The sequence below is a fragment of the Balaenoptera musculus genome, chromosome 3, assembly GCF_009873245.2.
Source record: "Balaenoptera musculus isolate JJ_BM4_2016_0621 chromosome 3, mBalMus1.pri.v3, whole genome shotgun sequence".
Taxonomy (NCBI): Eukaryota; Metazoa; Chordata; class Mammalia; order Artiodactyla; family Balaenopteridae; genus Balaenoptera; species Balaenoptera musculus.
Genome location: NC_045787.1, coordinates 104,013,129 through 104,028,999, shown reverse-complemented (window position 1 = coordinate 104,028,999; position 15,871 = coordinate 104,013,129). Strand labels below are relative to the sequence as shown.

At 43.6% G+C, this 15,871-nt stretch overlaps 1 protein-coding gene across 3 annotated transcripts in view; it reads left to right on the top strand.

The window, feature by feature from the left end:
* MARCHF3 (membrane associated ring-CH-type finger 3) overlaps window positions 1–15,871 on the top strand; it is a 148,793-nt gene that overhangs the window by 112,026 nt on the left and 20,896 nt on the right. For all 3 annotated transcript variants that reach the window (XM_036847615.1, XM_036847613.1, XM_036847614.1), the window contains exon 3: window positions 1,805–2,009. In XM_036847615.1, the coding sequence (XP_036703510.1) occupies window positions 1,805–2,009 (205 nt within the window). The remainder of the gene's footprint in view (window positions 1–1,804; window positions 2,010–15,871) is intronic.

Genomic DNA, 15,871 nt, shown 5'->3' with positions numbered 1-15,871 from the left:
CACACACCGCCACGTGTTGTAAACATTATCCATGTGCCATCTACTTTCAATCCGTGCGGCTATTGCAAAGGGAAGAAATAGGAAAAAAAAAAGGTCAATATATATTTTTCCGCCTCTGGGAAAACTTGTAACAATCAGTTGGGTAGAACTCAGTATACGATGAGGCAGTGAGCATCATTGCTCAGCTGTGAACTGAGACAGACAGTTATCTGTCTGCATATGCCCCCATCACCCTTGAGCCATCAATCACCTCATTTGATCAGGAAGAACAGTCTGCAGAGCTGAAACGACTGAGACCTGTGAGCCAATGTGCGTGTACGTGTGTGTTCTCCTACCACGTAGAAATGTAAACCAGAGCTTTTACAGTTTTACACACATTTGGCTCAGTGTGAATGACGGAGACCAGTAATAATGAGAGAAAAAAGTCAACTCTTTAAACTTTCTTTTCCCACCCCTGAGCATGAGGGGGTCTTTTGGCAAGTGGGAAGGAGATCCTTTCCTCTTTTAATCCCCTTTTAGCCTTCACTCATTCCCAGGATCATCCCCAGAAAGGCCTTTCCACAAAGATGGAGTCAAAGAGAGTGGTGGGCATAAGCCTGGAACACTGTCATCTTTGGGGGACAGGAAGAGGCGGGAGAGGGTGGGTAAAGGGTATGGTCCTTGGGTTGGCGCATACAATGATGACATTTTAAAATCTAATACCCAGTAAGGACCTCTAGCAATATAAGAAGACATTAATCAGAGAGGGATAGTCCTCCAGTATCCATTGAGAAGTGAGGCCATCTTGGTTTGAGCCTTCCATTGGCCTCTGACTTATGTGATAAGGGCCATGTTTTTTGATTTTCCCCGACCTGAGTTTTTCTACAAGTGAAAATAGTTACCATTAACTAGGCACTTACCACATGCTGGTCCCTCTTCTAAGCTTGTAATCTGGACTATCTTTTCTCATCCTCACAGTCATATGAGGAAGGCACCATGCTTTGTGCCCATTTTACAGATGAGGAAACTAAAGTCCAGAGAGGTGACGTAACTCACCCAAAGTTAGCCAACTCGTGAGCAGCAGAGCTGGGGTTCGAGCCCAGGCAGCTGTACTCCAGAGCCTGCCTCACAAACCACTACCCTGTGTGTCCTCACAGAATGTGCAGGGGTGGTGTTTCCAAGTTAAAGGCCAAGCTCTGGACTGAGGCCACCTTGGTAGCACGTACCTTTACTCGCTTTCAGCTTACTGTCCTCAGCGTCCCAAAGTGCATCCTAGGAAAGCTCCAAGGACCAAGCTGCCACAGCATCGTGCTCTGGCTCAGACTGCAGTTCTGTGTGGCAGCTTCAGGGTTGGCCACCAGTCCGTTTCCCTCCTCTCACTCGCCCATCCCACTGAAAGAAGAAAGGAAAGGAACCTCTGGGTATTCAAAAGTGTCCCAGCCTGGTTCAAAAGATGCAGTTTGTCTAGAAACTACAATTGGTGTCGTTTCAAAACAACTTCTTAATAGCTAGGGATGATTTTTATTTTTTGATTGGTAGTTTGCCTGAACTACATCGATGTCTAAGGTAAAATTAACACGTTGCTCCTTTTCACTCACTTATGGCCCTGGGCCCACCTGCTCTGGTATTGGTCACCCCCTATTTCTTTGTATTGACAGAAGTAGATGCCCACTACCGAGTGCCAGTGTAGATCTCGGGTTGTAAACCAGGTGTCTGTTCTGAGCAGCTGCCTTGGGGGAGGGTCCGAAGGACACAGAGCCAGAGGACCACGGCATGGCGGTGGTTTCCAGCCCGTGACCAGCAGGTGCCCCTTCCTCTCTTGCAGCCCCTTCAATGACCGGCCAATGTGCAGGATCTGCCACGAGGGCAGCAGCCAAGAGGACTTGCTCTCTCCATGTGAATGTACAGGGACCCTGGGGACAATTCATCGGAGCTGCCTGGAGCACTGGCTGTCATCCTCAAACACCAACTACTGTGAACTCTGCCACTTCAGGTTTGCAGTCGAGCGCAAACCGAGGCCGTTAGTGGAGGTCAGTAATTGGGACACGTCTTGAAAACTTAACTCTAATGAGCAAATGATGTCTGCTTTTATGCCCAGATCACAAACCCTGTGCAGCTTCACTGAAGCACAGTAATAGCTCTGTGTGTGTGAGAGAGAGAGAGACAGACAGACAGAGCCAGCACTCAGGAGCCAACAGTAGAAAGGTGACCTCCACGAGGTGGAGTCGAGAGAGTGGGAGAAATCAGTGTGAGGAGAAGGGAGGTTTAGAGACTTGATCTCCATTTCCCATTCCTGTGACGTGGAGCAAACAGGTCAAACACACTGTTCTCTTTGCACACCATCTCTCACCTTGAAGCAACAGATAAATGGGCATTTGGGTTGCCTAGTCTGAGAAGTCTTTGTGAAAAAAAATAGCTGCATTGTATAATGCTATAGACCTAGACTTCTGGGTCTGAATAGTTCTACGACCTTAGGTAAGTGACTTCACCTATTGGAATTACTATGAGGGTTAAATGAGTTAATATTTATTATACACTTATAATACCAGGTACATAGTCACGTGTTTGAATAAGAAAAGTCTCAGTCTCTCCTAGGAAATTACATGCAAGCTTTTTTCAGCTAATAACCTGAATCTCTTTTCCTAAAGAGATTCTTAGGATTGGAATCTCTTTTCTTAAAAGTGATGCTGTCAACTCAGCCATTAAAATGTCAGGACATTCCTTTTCCTATTTTAGGGGCCATATGATGCTTCTTTAGACCCAGGGTCTGGTCTTGTATTAACTGGGGGAATTGGAAAAAATTATTAGATTATTTTTGCCTTCTCTCCTACCCCCAACTTCTAGTCAATCAAAACTTGGATATTGGCAACAATAAATATTCTAATACATTATGAAGCACAGCTAGTTGAAAGGGACCAACACATTGTGCCTATAACCCAGTCAGGCTGATAACCTCCTCCTTATTTCAGCAGCTGACCCAGTGGAACTTTGACAGTAAACTAGAGCTAGAGATCAAGAAGCCCTTCTTGGAGGCTATTTTAAATGGTGTATTAGCGCCCTGGCACTAAGACTCTAGGGAGCTCTGCTTAAACATTCTTTTGGTTTTGACCTTGAAATTTTAATCACGACCTGTAACTGGGGCCTGTTTTAACTATGACTTGCTTGCCAAATGGCACAAAATTTATTTGACTTGCCCCAGTATGCTTCTTTTTAAGATTCTGGATCAAGTGACCTCTTAAGTTAGGCATCTTGCTGCTTGACATCGACTTCCAGAAATTCGTTTTTGTTGAGTGCTGTGAGGGATTTGGCCCAATGCCGCATTCATTGGGATTTGCATTTCAGAACTTCTCTGCAGAAGGGGAAATATAATTAAATAATAAACAAAGGAGGTGAAGATTTCCAAGCCCAATGGCAAACGTTAAAAAGAAGCCTATTTCTCCTTACCAGAAACTTTTTGGAACCTTCCCAAGTTGATATTGCAGCTTCTTCCAGGGAAGCCGACTTCCCAGAGTAAGGAAACCCTGCTTTGAATGGGCTGCATCCAGTGGTCTTTTTTTTACCCGTCTCTCCCCAGTAAAGAAGACTTTTGCTTGGTAAAAACCCCAGTGTGTGTATGCATAATACAATAGATAACAAAGGAGGGGGTGCATGTGCGTGCGTGTCAGATAACACACACGTGTGAACCCTTTCAGTCTCAGAGAGGGACACGTACCCCAACACAGAGGTTTCTTCAGAGCTGCTGATGTCAGGCTATGGACGGACTCCAGCATCTTAGGCAACTGTCATTAAACAAGGAAACGAGGCAAATGACCTTGAGAATGTGTGAGGTGCTCTGCAAGATTTAGGGCCTCGCCTACAAAAACTTCACCCAAACGGTCACTGGTGGTGAAATTTTCATTGCACAAATGGAATGTGACATTTTTCAGAGTTAATGATGATTGAACAAGTTGAAAGTGAAAGGCAGACCTTCTCAAGCCGGGGAGGCTGGCCATTTGATCATCCCATGGCGAAATGAACTTGCTGTTTGACCACAAGCAATAAAAAGAAATTGTCTTTGGTTTCTCAGCTGGAGGACAAATGAGAACCAGGTGCAGGCAGATTTTTAAACAAATGACATTACTAATTGACTTTTATCCTCTTACCAAAGGGTGGGTTTATTCACAGTGAGCATTGCTTCTCAATATGTTTACCTCTAGATGAACATGAGTCTTTTTAGTAAATCAGCAAAACCTGCCTATTTGGGTTAAGCATTAGGGGTACTGTTACTTTATTTCTCATTTTCACTCTTTTAATTGCTTTAATCATTACTTTATTTACCAGTTGGATCTGCCTTCTCATTAAAGCAAGAAAATTCCGTAACATTTCATTTCAAAATCAATGGGATAATAACAACTCCATTGCTAGAGGAAGTGGTTGAAAAGGTCATTTATAAATTTTATTTGTCAGCATCCGGACGTTACATCAGTCGGAATTGTTGTAACACCTCAGCCTCCCATTCTTTAGTAAACTCTCAGTCCTTCATTCACCGTAAGCCTTCGTCTTCCTCAGTATTCCTGTTGGGAAGACACTTCCCCTTCCATCCTTTCCTACGCTCTCTGCAGCCAGCAGTTGGATGTTCATTTTTAACATATCAGGAACCCAGAGCCATCTTCTACACAGGCTGCTACATAAAGTCTTTCCTCCCTTTCCCTGCAAAAGGGTGAGTTTCTACTCAAAATGGCCAAATCAATAGGCTGGTTACTATTAGCATCTCCAAATAGGGCATCACCTCTCCACTTACCACTGACCATCTGGGTGGCGTGGCAGTTTCTCTGAGCTGCAGTGTGGAAGGTGAGCTACAGGCTCTCTGTGATCTCTTTGGCCTCTATAAGGCTCAAATTCTTGGGCAAAAAAAATACATTCTACACTTAAAATGAGTACATTGTATGGTAAGTAAATTATACTTCAGTAAGTTGCTTGTGTGTGTCTACTTACCGACCTACCTACATGGCGGAACTAAATCTTTTAGTCTTTTAAGTTCATTGCCAGTTTTATACCCTAAATATTTTCTTGGTGCTAAGTAAGCAAGTATAACAAGAGTTAGTTTCAACCCAAGAGAGCTACATTGCGATCATCCGGTTTATTCAATTGTGGATGAATTTCCTCTACTGTCCAGCTAAGGTAAATCTCCTAAGATCTGTGCCTACTTGGGCAAAGCTTGAAAGGAAAGCATTCGAACCGTCCATAGCAAAAAGGAGGAGCAGATATAACCCACATACATTTCATACCTACACAGCCAGCACTTCTCTCATGAAAGCTACATATTTTTTGTTGATGATGGAAAATGTACCCAGTGGCGATTTGTCAGATGAATTAGCTCCAAAATATTGACCTGGTATTGGCAGTAAATAGACATCAACTGACCATAAAAGGATTCACGGAATGACCAGCCTGGGTAGTTTTATGGTCTCCTCCCTGCTCATTTTCAGTTTTCCTCATTTCTCTGTGTAAGTTGAACTCTAATACCATTCTTTTATAAGGGTGAAATACAGCAAACCAATAAAAATATCACAGTTTGTTCCCAGAAATGTGTGCCTTGACTTCAGCCTGTTGCCGTGATTGCATATCTGATTGAGCAGTTTGCCAAGGAAGCCCAGGTTGCTATGTGCAAGTAGCGTGCTTGCAACATCAGCTTCTAGTGATGAGAATATCTGCCAGTGGGCTTTCCTAAGACGTGTATCAGTAACACCCACCCTTGCCCGGGAAACTCATGAAGTAATAGGTCAGCTCAACAATGTCGTGATTAAAGTGAAACAGCCAGGAAATGGTGGAAATCTGCAGGAAAGGCTTCCTAGGATCTGATCTTCCTACAATCAGGGAGACATGGTGATTTTTCACAGAAGGAGTGATTAGGTTTCCGTATTCCTATTTCCTTTACCCAACCCCAGCTGACTGATAAGAATTGTATGAACAATTTAAAAGCTCTTCCCTGTGAGTCAGAGGTTGAGCTAAATTGAAACAGACTGTTTTCACACATATCAGTTACTCAGAATAATGGGATATAAAGGGAGCTGAGGATTAAGGATTTTTTTTCAAACTTTTTATTTATAATTTTTTTTTAAGTCACTGGAGGAAAATGGTTTTAAAGTGTGCCCTGGATTCACTGTCATCTCCAGCTATACAACAGGGAGCAGAGTTGAACTGCTGTGAAGAAATGCCTTTGTACCTTGGCGCTTCACTATTTAATAGATTTGAGACTTCACTGAAACCCTCCTACTGTGTTTCTTTCAGACTTAGGTGAGGACGTTGCTCGCTTCGTTGTAGTGGGTTTGGTTTGGTTTTGATTTCCTTTTAATATTTATTTATTCTATTTTATTTTTGGCTGCGTCAGGTCTTAGTCGCAGCATGTGGGATCTTCATTGCGGCGTGTGGGATCTTTCCTTGCGGCACACGGGCTTCTCTCTAGCTGTAGCGCACGGTTTTCTCTCTAGTTGTGACATGTGGGTTTTCTCTTTCGTTGTGGCGCACGGGCTCCAGAGCGCGTGGGCTCTGTAGTTTGCAGCACGCAGGCTCTCTAGTTGAGGCGTGCGGGCTTAGTTGCCCCACGGCATGTGGGATCTTAGTTCCCCGACTAGGGATCGAACCCACGTCCCCTGCCTTGGAAGGCAGATTCTTTACCACTGGACCACCAGGGAAGTCCCTGGTTTTGATTTTTAATGTATTCTTGTAAGTAAAAACATGAGCTTTGTGTTTCAGAGTATTCATTTTCATCAGCAAACCCTTGTAGCATTGGGATAATTAGGGAATGACACCAGAGGGGATATAAACTGATTGAGAAAGCTTCCCAGGCATGAGGACCACCTACTTCCTCGAAGGAAGGCAGGCAGGCTCCCCTCTTCATTCCAACCCGCGAGCGAAGGGCAGGCCAGTGAGAAAGGTGGCTGGACCATAATCACAGCATGTGATAGGCAATCATGAAGCCTCTGTTCGTTGAATAAACGGATGAATGGAGAACCTTCCTCCCCCAGTTGCAAACCCTGTATCTTATTTGGGGCCTGTGGTTGTAAATCAAAGAAAATGACCTTTTGCCCTTACAGTTCAGGACAGACACAGTTGGACAAGGGCTTATATAACACAAACTAGCACCACTGCTTTGAGCCACACAACAAATGTGATGATTCTCACAAATTCTGGCTTCCGTTCGGTCATCAGTCCTCCATCAGGTTTTCAAGAATGGCAGGTGGCAGGAGCCCTGTACCACTGGTAGCCAATGGGGAGAAAACATGTGCTTCAGGGCTTGGCAGGGAGACGCTGGCCCGAGTTAGAGGAGGGTTTTGGGGGATGGGGAGGATCAGGCCGTTCGGAAAGATTCAGGCCCAGCTGGCATTTGTCAAGCTTTTCTGAATCCAAACTCTGGGCAAGCAAAGGCTTCACCATAGTATTGGGGGGAAACGATCGTCTTACCCATTTGGTAGATGAAGACACAGGTTTCCGGTGGTTATGTGAGGTCAGGATCCCAACGAGGAGGAAGGAAGGTCTCAGGAGCTGCACTCAGGCCTCGCTCTCTCCTCCTGTGTTCTGGAGGGACGAATGGAAGAGAAGCACCGTGGCAGCATTTGCGCAGTGGGATGGGGGAGGGATTTACCTGAACCCACCAGGAGTTCCCACTTCCCACCTTCCCGTGCACTGAGCACAGGTCCTCAGCTCCCCTGGCGCTGATCAGGCCCCTCCTCTCTGGCTCCGTCTCCCAGAGGCAGCTCTTCCAGCCGCTCCAGGCCGGGCTAAGGCCTCCCAAAGCAGAGTCAGGGCTCGTAGCATGAAGGACAAAGGAAAGATTATGTACCAGAAAGGGGAGCGTGTGGAGGGACTTTGTGTCTGTTTTTTGGACAACACAGCAAAGACCCACTGAGTGACATCTGTGCCGGTGACTTTTCCTAGCAGGGCTTAACATCCTGGCTGGGGCTGCTGTTCTAGAACCGTGAGACAGCCAGCTGGCTGCCCACCACCTCAGTGAGAACCTGAACAAGTCATTTCTCCTCTTAATGCGTCAGCTTCCTCACCAGTGAAACAGAGCAGAACTAGCCAACTGGCGACCTCGTTCACGCACACAGGTGTGCTTTATTGAATTAACACTTTTTTAGTGTGACTGCCTTCAGGTGGGACATGCATGCGCTTTCCAGTTCCCCCAGGCCTTGCCTTTTGCTTACGCACACCCAGCCCTCTTCACCCTCTTGCATTATGTGCCTACCATTTACATTTGAGATTCCAGAATTGGGTGATGTCTTTCAAACAGTTTAAAAGAGTTCACTAATGCTGTGTGATTTCTTTCTACCAACATCTTTCTTCCAGGGTAATACAGACTGAACTTAATGATCTCCCTCCTATTGTCCCCACGTTATTCATGAGCTGAAATGGCTGGTTCAACATCACACGATAAATGAACCACTAAGAGACAGGGTACCAGCACCAACAGTGGTGAGAAGTACGTTGCACTGCAGTATCCCTTAGTGTTGGCCAAGCATTTCCTTGACCTCTGATCAGGTTGCTGAGCAAGACACCAGCCTCCCCATCCTTTGTCCAGCAGTTGAGATGACCTGCCTGATGACCGAAGTCCAGCAATGCTTGATCCTGCAGTTGTTCAGTCTTGGATTTTTCTCTTGGTTCTGGTGATTAATTTGGCAGTTGCTTCATTACTTAAAGCTTAGTTACAAAGAAGCTGTTTTAAGGTACCTATTAAATTCGCAGCTTGCTTCATTAAAAATCACTTCATTAAAAAAGTAAGCCAACTGAAGTGTTCACATGGCCATGCCAGATGGAAGGGAGCTAACTGCCTGGTGCCTGGGTTTTCAGCCCATCCACCGCTGGGAAAGGACTAATTTGGGGGGGGGGGGGAAATCCTGTTCCTTGCACAAAAAGAATTACATGACCAATTCTAGTATTTTAAATTGTATTGATACTTACAGTAAGCTTGGGTTGAAATACAAATTAGAATTCACGTTTTCAAGAGGACCTTTCTTGGTCCTAGTAGCTGCCCTCAACCCCTCCCCATCTGAGGGTTTCCTGCAGCAAGGCACAAAGATGCGAAACACCAAGAATTGTTTCACACAACTTTTTAATTTTAATTATTCTGTGCTTTAACACATGCAGAGGAGGGCAAAGAACAATATATAAACAGGTTTGTATCTACCACCTAGAATTAATAAATGTCACCATTTTGTGAGTGACATACCTTTCAAAGAACAGCCTCTTGAGGTGGCAGGGAGGAAATGTCTAGAGTCGTCACTAATTCATCCTCAGGTAGTCTCAAAGATAGGAGAAAATTCAGCCAGGTTTCCCTGAAGCACATCTGGGCCAAGAACAAGAAGTAAACAGAATGAGAGAGAGAATCCCGAAGGATTCCAGCCCCTTTGAGCTACCTCCAAATGTAAGAACAAATAGTACAGGTAGTGCTGGCCACCAAGGGGACCACTTCTTGGAAAGGCAGACAATTCGAAGTTACTATATGGGAGTTCGGGGGGGCAGCGGGTGGAGGGGAAAGTGTCCCTGGGCAGCTGGCGGGAGAGCTTTGTAAAGGCGAGTGTGATCCAGGAGCAGTGCAATGTCACTGAATGACTACATCCAGTAATCATCTGTCTCCTAAGTCCTGCCGAAATAACAAGGCACAATTAGCTCACAGGAGCTGCCCTGTGCAGGTAGAAGGCACCAGGTTGAACTGAAGTGAGACATAAGTTGCCTCAGGCCTGGTGCAGATTTCAGGTGCAGAGTTACCAAATATGCATGAAACTCCCCGCTGAGGACTTCTGCCTGCCCTCCTCTTGCCTTTTCAGTTTTAAGTGCCAACACCTGACACTTTTAACGCCAGAGAAAGAATACACACTTCTAAACACATAATGGTGTGAAATATTGTGAGCAGCACATGATTATGGTTAAATGCTGCCTAATGGGCAATTATATTCGAATGAGCCAAGTGGAGAAGTATCCTCAGTTAGGCAGTGGAAGCTCAGTGGTCATTTATTCACTGAATAACACCCTGCTTTGCCCATTTATGCTAAGATCTTCGTTTTCTAGCACAGGCACAGATCTTGACATGACACTCCAACCCAGTGGCATTCATTAATTTCGCTGTGACTCCATCTATTTTTATCCTTAAGATGTTCACACCCCAGAGTTTTCTCTTCTTAAATTATTTAACCATTTCCTAGGCAGAGGGGAAATATTATATGCTGTACACTTTATATAGTCATCTTATTTCAATGTCTCGGGTATCCCTAGAATGGATATTATCCCATTTTGTAGATAAGGAAGCTGAGATTCTGAAATGTTGTCACCCTTCAGAGATCTTAAAGACTTTCAGCCACAGGGCTAGTAAGCAGAGAAGGCAGAAGAAGAATGCAGGTTCCTCTGGCTCCAGAGTCCACGCACTTGCCACCATACCTGGCTTCTTCCTTCCTGGCTCAAGACTACTTTCTTTCACTTGCTTATTGACACACACAGGTGCAAGCACACACAGAAGCGAGGGCTTCTTCACCAACAGCCAGCCTTTCTAAGGGACTAAATGTCCCTTAAAAGGGGGAGAATGCAAAAAGTGATGATTAAAGCCCTGATTTCCTCTTGACGTTGGCTTCGTCCATGAAATCCAGAGCTGTTAGCGGGGAGGGAAGGATGAAGAGGCAGAGCAGAGAGAATTTTTAGGGCAGTGTACACCACCGCAATGGCGGCTGCCTGTCGTTATGCATGTGTCCAAACCCATAGAATGTACACCGGGAGTGAACCCTAATGTAAACTGTGGACTTGGGATGATGATGACGTGTCAATCTAGGGCCATCGATTGTAACAAATGTACCAGTCTTGGGGGGAGGATGTTGATAATGGGGGAGGCTGTACATGTGGGGAGGCACTGGGTATACTGGGCCTCTGTACTTTCCACTCAATTTTGCTGTGAATCTAAAACTACCTCTAAAAAATGAAGTGCATTAAAACAACACAACCACAATGAGCTGTGCCAGACTGTGTGCTGGGACAGTGGAATGGCAGTTCTTCTCTGTGCTCCTGATACCCTGGTCTTGGGGAAACAAAGCTCTTAGGTACACCACCCTGTTAGAAGCCAGAAAACTCATTCTTCATTTCCAAGGGACTTTACACACCCTGTCTTTTTCCCTTTTTATCTAGTTACTTTTTCTCTGCACTTGCGTCTTCATTTCCGAGAGTCATTATGTCACCCACTTCTTCTGAGATCTCTCCTAAGGGAGAGATGTTATTAGAAAGCCTGGTGAACTCAAAATGTTTGAGCCTTTTCCCTCCTTTCAGGAACAGGTTGTGAAGGTTAATCGGTCATAATATGGTTGTACACACACACGAGGTAAATTTCTTTAAAGACTGTCATCTACATAACTCGGATTGGTGACACTGGTTCTGCAGCTCATGAAGGAGAACCCTGGTTTTTCTCTTGAATTATGTATGTAATTGCCTCGGTTCTTCGCTTCCCTTTCTTGACAGGTGCCGCAGATTTGGGGAAAGATAAGAAAGACCCTGTCAGGTCTTGTCGCTTTGCTTTCCTCCTCCATATTGTTCACTAAACTTACATTCCTGTGCGGTGCCTCATGGCTGCCTGACTTCATTTGTGAAGAGACAGGGACCCCGTGAGATTGTCTGGGATAAAACTGTTTCTTTGCCATCCATTATTACAGAGCTAGAGGGATAGGTTTATGCTGTGATGGATACATGAGAGCAAAGTTATGTTTTTGTGTGTCTAACATGAAAGAGAAAAAAAAAAGTCTTTTGAAGCTTTTAGTTTAGAATACTGAAAAGCAGGCTTAATTCTTCGGTGTGCCACCTATTAAAATGCGTAAAACATCTGTGAAGACTGAGGTCAGATTAAAAGAAAATGAAATATTTTCTACTCATTATTTTATCATCACTTCACCTCCAGCGATCCTATTAGAGACAGAAAGTTGGAATAGTGAAGTTCAAAATCTTTTAGGGCTCTGAGGGAAAATGGCTAGTGTAGTATACGTGAAATGCTGCTGGCAGGTAGGAATAGCAGGAAAGTTGTAAAATAGAGTTTATAGGCATTAAGGACATACCTGTGTAGAATCTATAAAAGCAGAAATCAGCAGATGAAGAGAAAACATTCACCATCCTAGAAAATTATGCAGCCCCTCCTAACACTTTTCTTACTTCCAAAGGCTAGATCTTTGCATTAAAGCTGGCAAATGATGGGAGACAAGGCCTGAGAGATGAAACTAAGAAAAAGGCTCTAATATTTTGCTAAAGACTGGCTCCTCTGCTTAAAAGCTATGAGTTTAATGTTGAAACCCAGAAGTCATTCGTTCATCAAAATACACACATTTTCAGCTGCTTGTAAGATATACCTGACAGATGCATATGTCTGAAGAATGATCCTGTTGGATGAAGCTATGGCAAGGCGGAAAGAAATATCTACAAAACAGGGTTCATGCAAGAGTTGGCGGGGGGGGGTCTGTAGGGAAATCTACAAGACACTTCAAGTCACTTTTACCAAGGCTGTTTTTCAGTCTCAGATTTTTAAAACACGGTTTATTCAGACACAATTCATTTACCACATAGTTCACGGATTTGAAGCATACAATTCAGTGACATTCAGTGTATTCACAGAGTTCAGTAACCATCACCACAGTCAATTTTTTTTTTAATAAAAAGATTTTTTTTAATTTGTCTACAGAAATTTCACTCCTAGGTATATACTTACAGAAATACATACCTATGTTCACCATGAAACATGTACAGCAGTGTTCAGAGCAACACTACCTATACTTGCCAAAAACTATAAAATTCATGTGTCCATCTCTAGCAGACAGGGCTGGAACCAGAGTGAGGTAAGTGAAGCACTCACCTCAGGAGCAAAATTTAAATGGTGCCCAAAAATCTAATACTCAAGATAAATAATATTTTAATGCAATGGCTTTTTTCAATCAAAAGTAATGCAAAAACTCCACGATGAACAAAATATCAAATTTTTAAATAAAAGCAGGATCAGTATTACTGATTTTTCCTCAGGCTCCAGGATGGCTTGGCACAGAAATGACAGTAGAACGGACAAATAAATTATGCTATACACAGTGAGAATAAATGAACTACAACTACAGCAATAGCATAGATGAATCTCACAGATATAATGTTAAGCAAAACGAGCCAGACACTAAAGTGTATTCACTGGTGACTCAAAAACAGGCAAAGTTCTTGTTCAAAAGTAGGTGAAACTAATCTAGGATATTAAAAATCAGGATAGTGATTTCCCTTGGAAGGGGGCATGGGAGGGGGAGGAGGGTTCTGTAACTCTAGGAATATTCTATCTCTTGATCTGTATATTCCATGGGTTTTAAACTTTGGGAGAATCCATCAACCAGCTTATTTATGATTTGTGTACTTTTTATATGTGCTAAAAAAATTTTAGGAGTTGTCTTACTCTAGACCTAGAGATTATCATACTAAGTAAAGTAAGTCAAAGACAAATATCATATGATATCACTTACATGTGAAATCTTAAAAAATGATACAAATGAACTTATTTACAAAACAGAAGCAGACTCACAGACATAGAAAACAAACTTAGGGTTACCAAAGGGTAAACAGGGGGGAGAGATAAATTAGGAGTGTGAGATTAATTTATACACACTACTATATTTGGAATTAACAGATACATACTATTACAGATAAAATAGATAAACAACGAGGACCGCCTGTGTAGCACAGGGAACTGTATTCAATATCTTGTAATAAGTGATAATGGAAAAGAATCTGAAAAAGAATATAGATATACATATATGTGTATATATATATATATATATATATATATATATACACACACACACTCACATATATGTATAACTGAATCACTTTGCTGTACACCTGAAACATTGTAAATCATCTACAATCCAATTTTTTTTTTTTTTTTTTTTTATGGCTGCGTTGGGTCTTGGCCGCTGTGCGGGCTTTCTCTAGTTGCGGCGAGCAGGGTCCACTCCTCGCCGCGGTGCACGGGCCTCTCACCGCGGTGGCCTCTCCCGCTGCGGAGCACGGGCTCCAGGCACGCGGGCTCAGCAGCCCTGGCCCGCGGGCTCCAGAGCGCAGGCCCAGCATCTGCGGCACACAGGCCTAGCTGCTCCACGGCATGTGGGATCCTCCCGGACCAGGGCTCGAACCCGCGGCCCCTGCCTTGGCAGGAGACTTCTTAACCACTGCGCCACCAGGGAAGTGTCTATAATTCAATTTTTAAAATGTGTGGGAAAAAGAGAAGTATTACAAAAATAAAATTGAAAAAAGAATTCCCCTACTTAGAAGTGACAATATATACCAGCGACTTCAAGATGAGATGAGCCCCAGGAGGAGGAGACCACAGTCAATTTTAGAACTTTTTCATCACCCTAAAAAGAAACCTTACACACTTCAGCCTTCACTTTCCAGTCCTCACGTCCCTGCCCCCGCCCCCTCCCCCCAGCCCAGTGCAACCAAGAATCTATTTTATACCTCTATGATTTGCCTATTCTGGACATTTCCTATAAATGGAGCCCTGCAGTGTGTGGTCCTTTGTGACTACTTTCCTTCACATAGCATAAGGTTTGCAAGGTTCAGTGTCAGATTTTATAGAAAACGTATCTTAACCTTCCTTGCTATCATTTTTATTTGACTCCTTCTCAACATCCTATTTACCTTAATATACTACCATTTACTGAGTCCTTACCCTGTGCCACTGTTCTAGGGACTTTCGTGTTCTTCTATTTGTATGTACAACCTTCTCCATTTTAGAAAGGAGGAAACTAGCACAGAGGTATGGATGGTTTATTTCCCTTTTAAAGTTTTGTCTTTTCCCTATCACAATTTATGTGATGAAACCCTGTTTGCTTTTTTTACTCTTTTATTGTGTGGAAATCATCTGTGCATTGATTTTTTTATGTGGTCTGAAGTTTTGCCATCTTTGTCCAGTAAAAGTCCTTTTATTCTTGAAGCCCTTTAATTTAATATGGCTGCTTTCATGATTCTGCTGCCCTACAACTGCACAATTAATTTTTTAAATATTATAGTTTGTGCCCTAGGTTGATTTTTTTCTTAAACCAGGGTCTAAGGAGAGATTATGGATTCTCAGAAGGCAGTCAAATCCTACTGCCCATATTCTTATATTCATCAAAGCTCAGAGAGTTGGATTAGACCAAAGAGTGTCTTAAGACAGTTTAGGAAGATACTCTGGAACAGTGCTTCTTCTCTGCAGATATGTTTGAGAATCAGATCAAAGCTTGAACTCTCTCCCCTGAAATGCACAGACAACCAGTGTTCAAATAAAGTCACAAAGGTTTTCTGAAGCCCTATGCCCAGGGTCAAAGACCCCTGACCTAGAAGGATAGTTATATAAGCTGCAAGGGAACATGTAGATTTTCCAAAAGTGTCTCTTGCACCCTTAAAATGTTTTAAGCATGAAAAGTAAGGGAAACTTATCAACCCTTCACTGTAAATTCCTTCTTCTGTGAGGAGGCCACATTATAATTCTGGGGCGCCACAACAGCGGATATGACTTGCTAGTCTTGATGGGAGGGTTGCTGATTCAGTTCTGCACATATACAGGACTGGGCTAGTTATTAACTTGGGTTCTTCCATGGTTGGCTTGGTTCTGCCATGAGGGCACATGTCTCAGGATCGCTCAAGCTAAAAATGCATGTGTGTCTCCCGATTGGAGTCGAGCTTTCCCACAGGCAGCAGCTGTGTTCATCCAGCCAGTCTTCTGCTTGCCTGTCTGTAAATGCCAGTCCCTGACGTCATGACCCCTGTCATGGAGCCGTTGCCTCTACCCCTTAAGAATGTCTTCCCTGAAGGCAGCTCTGGGAGATTTGTAGCAAAATGGTCTACTAACATTGAACATAATCAAAAGAAGTAATGCCAGCGA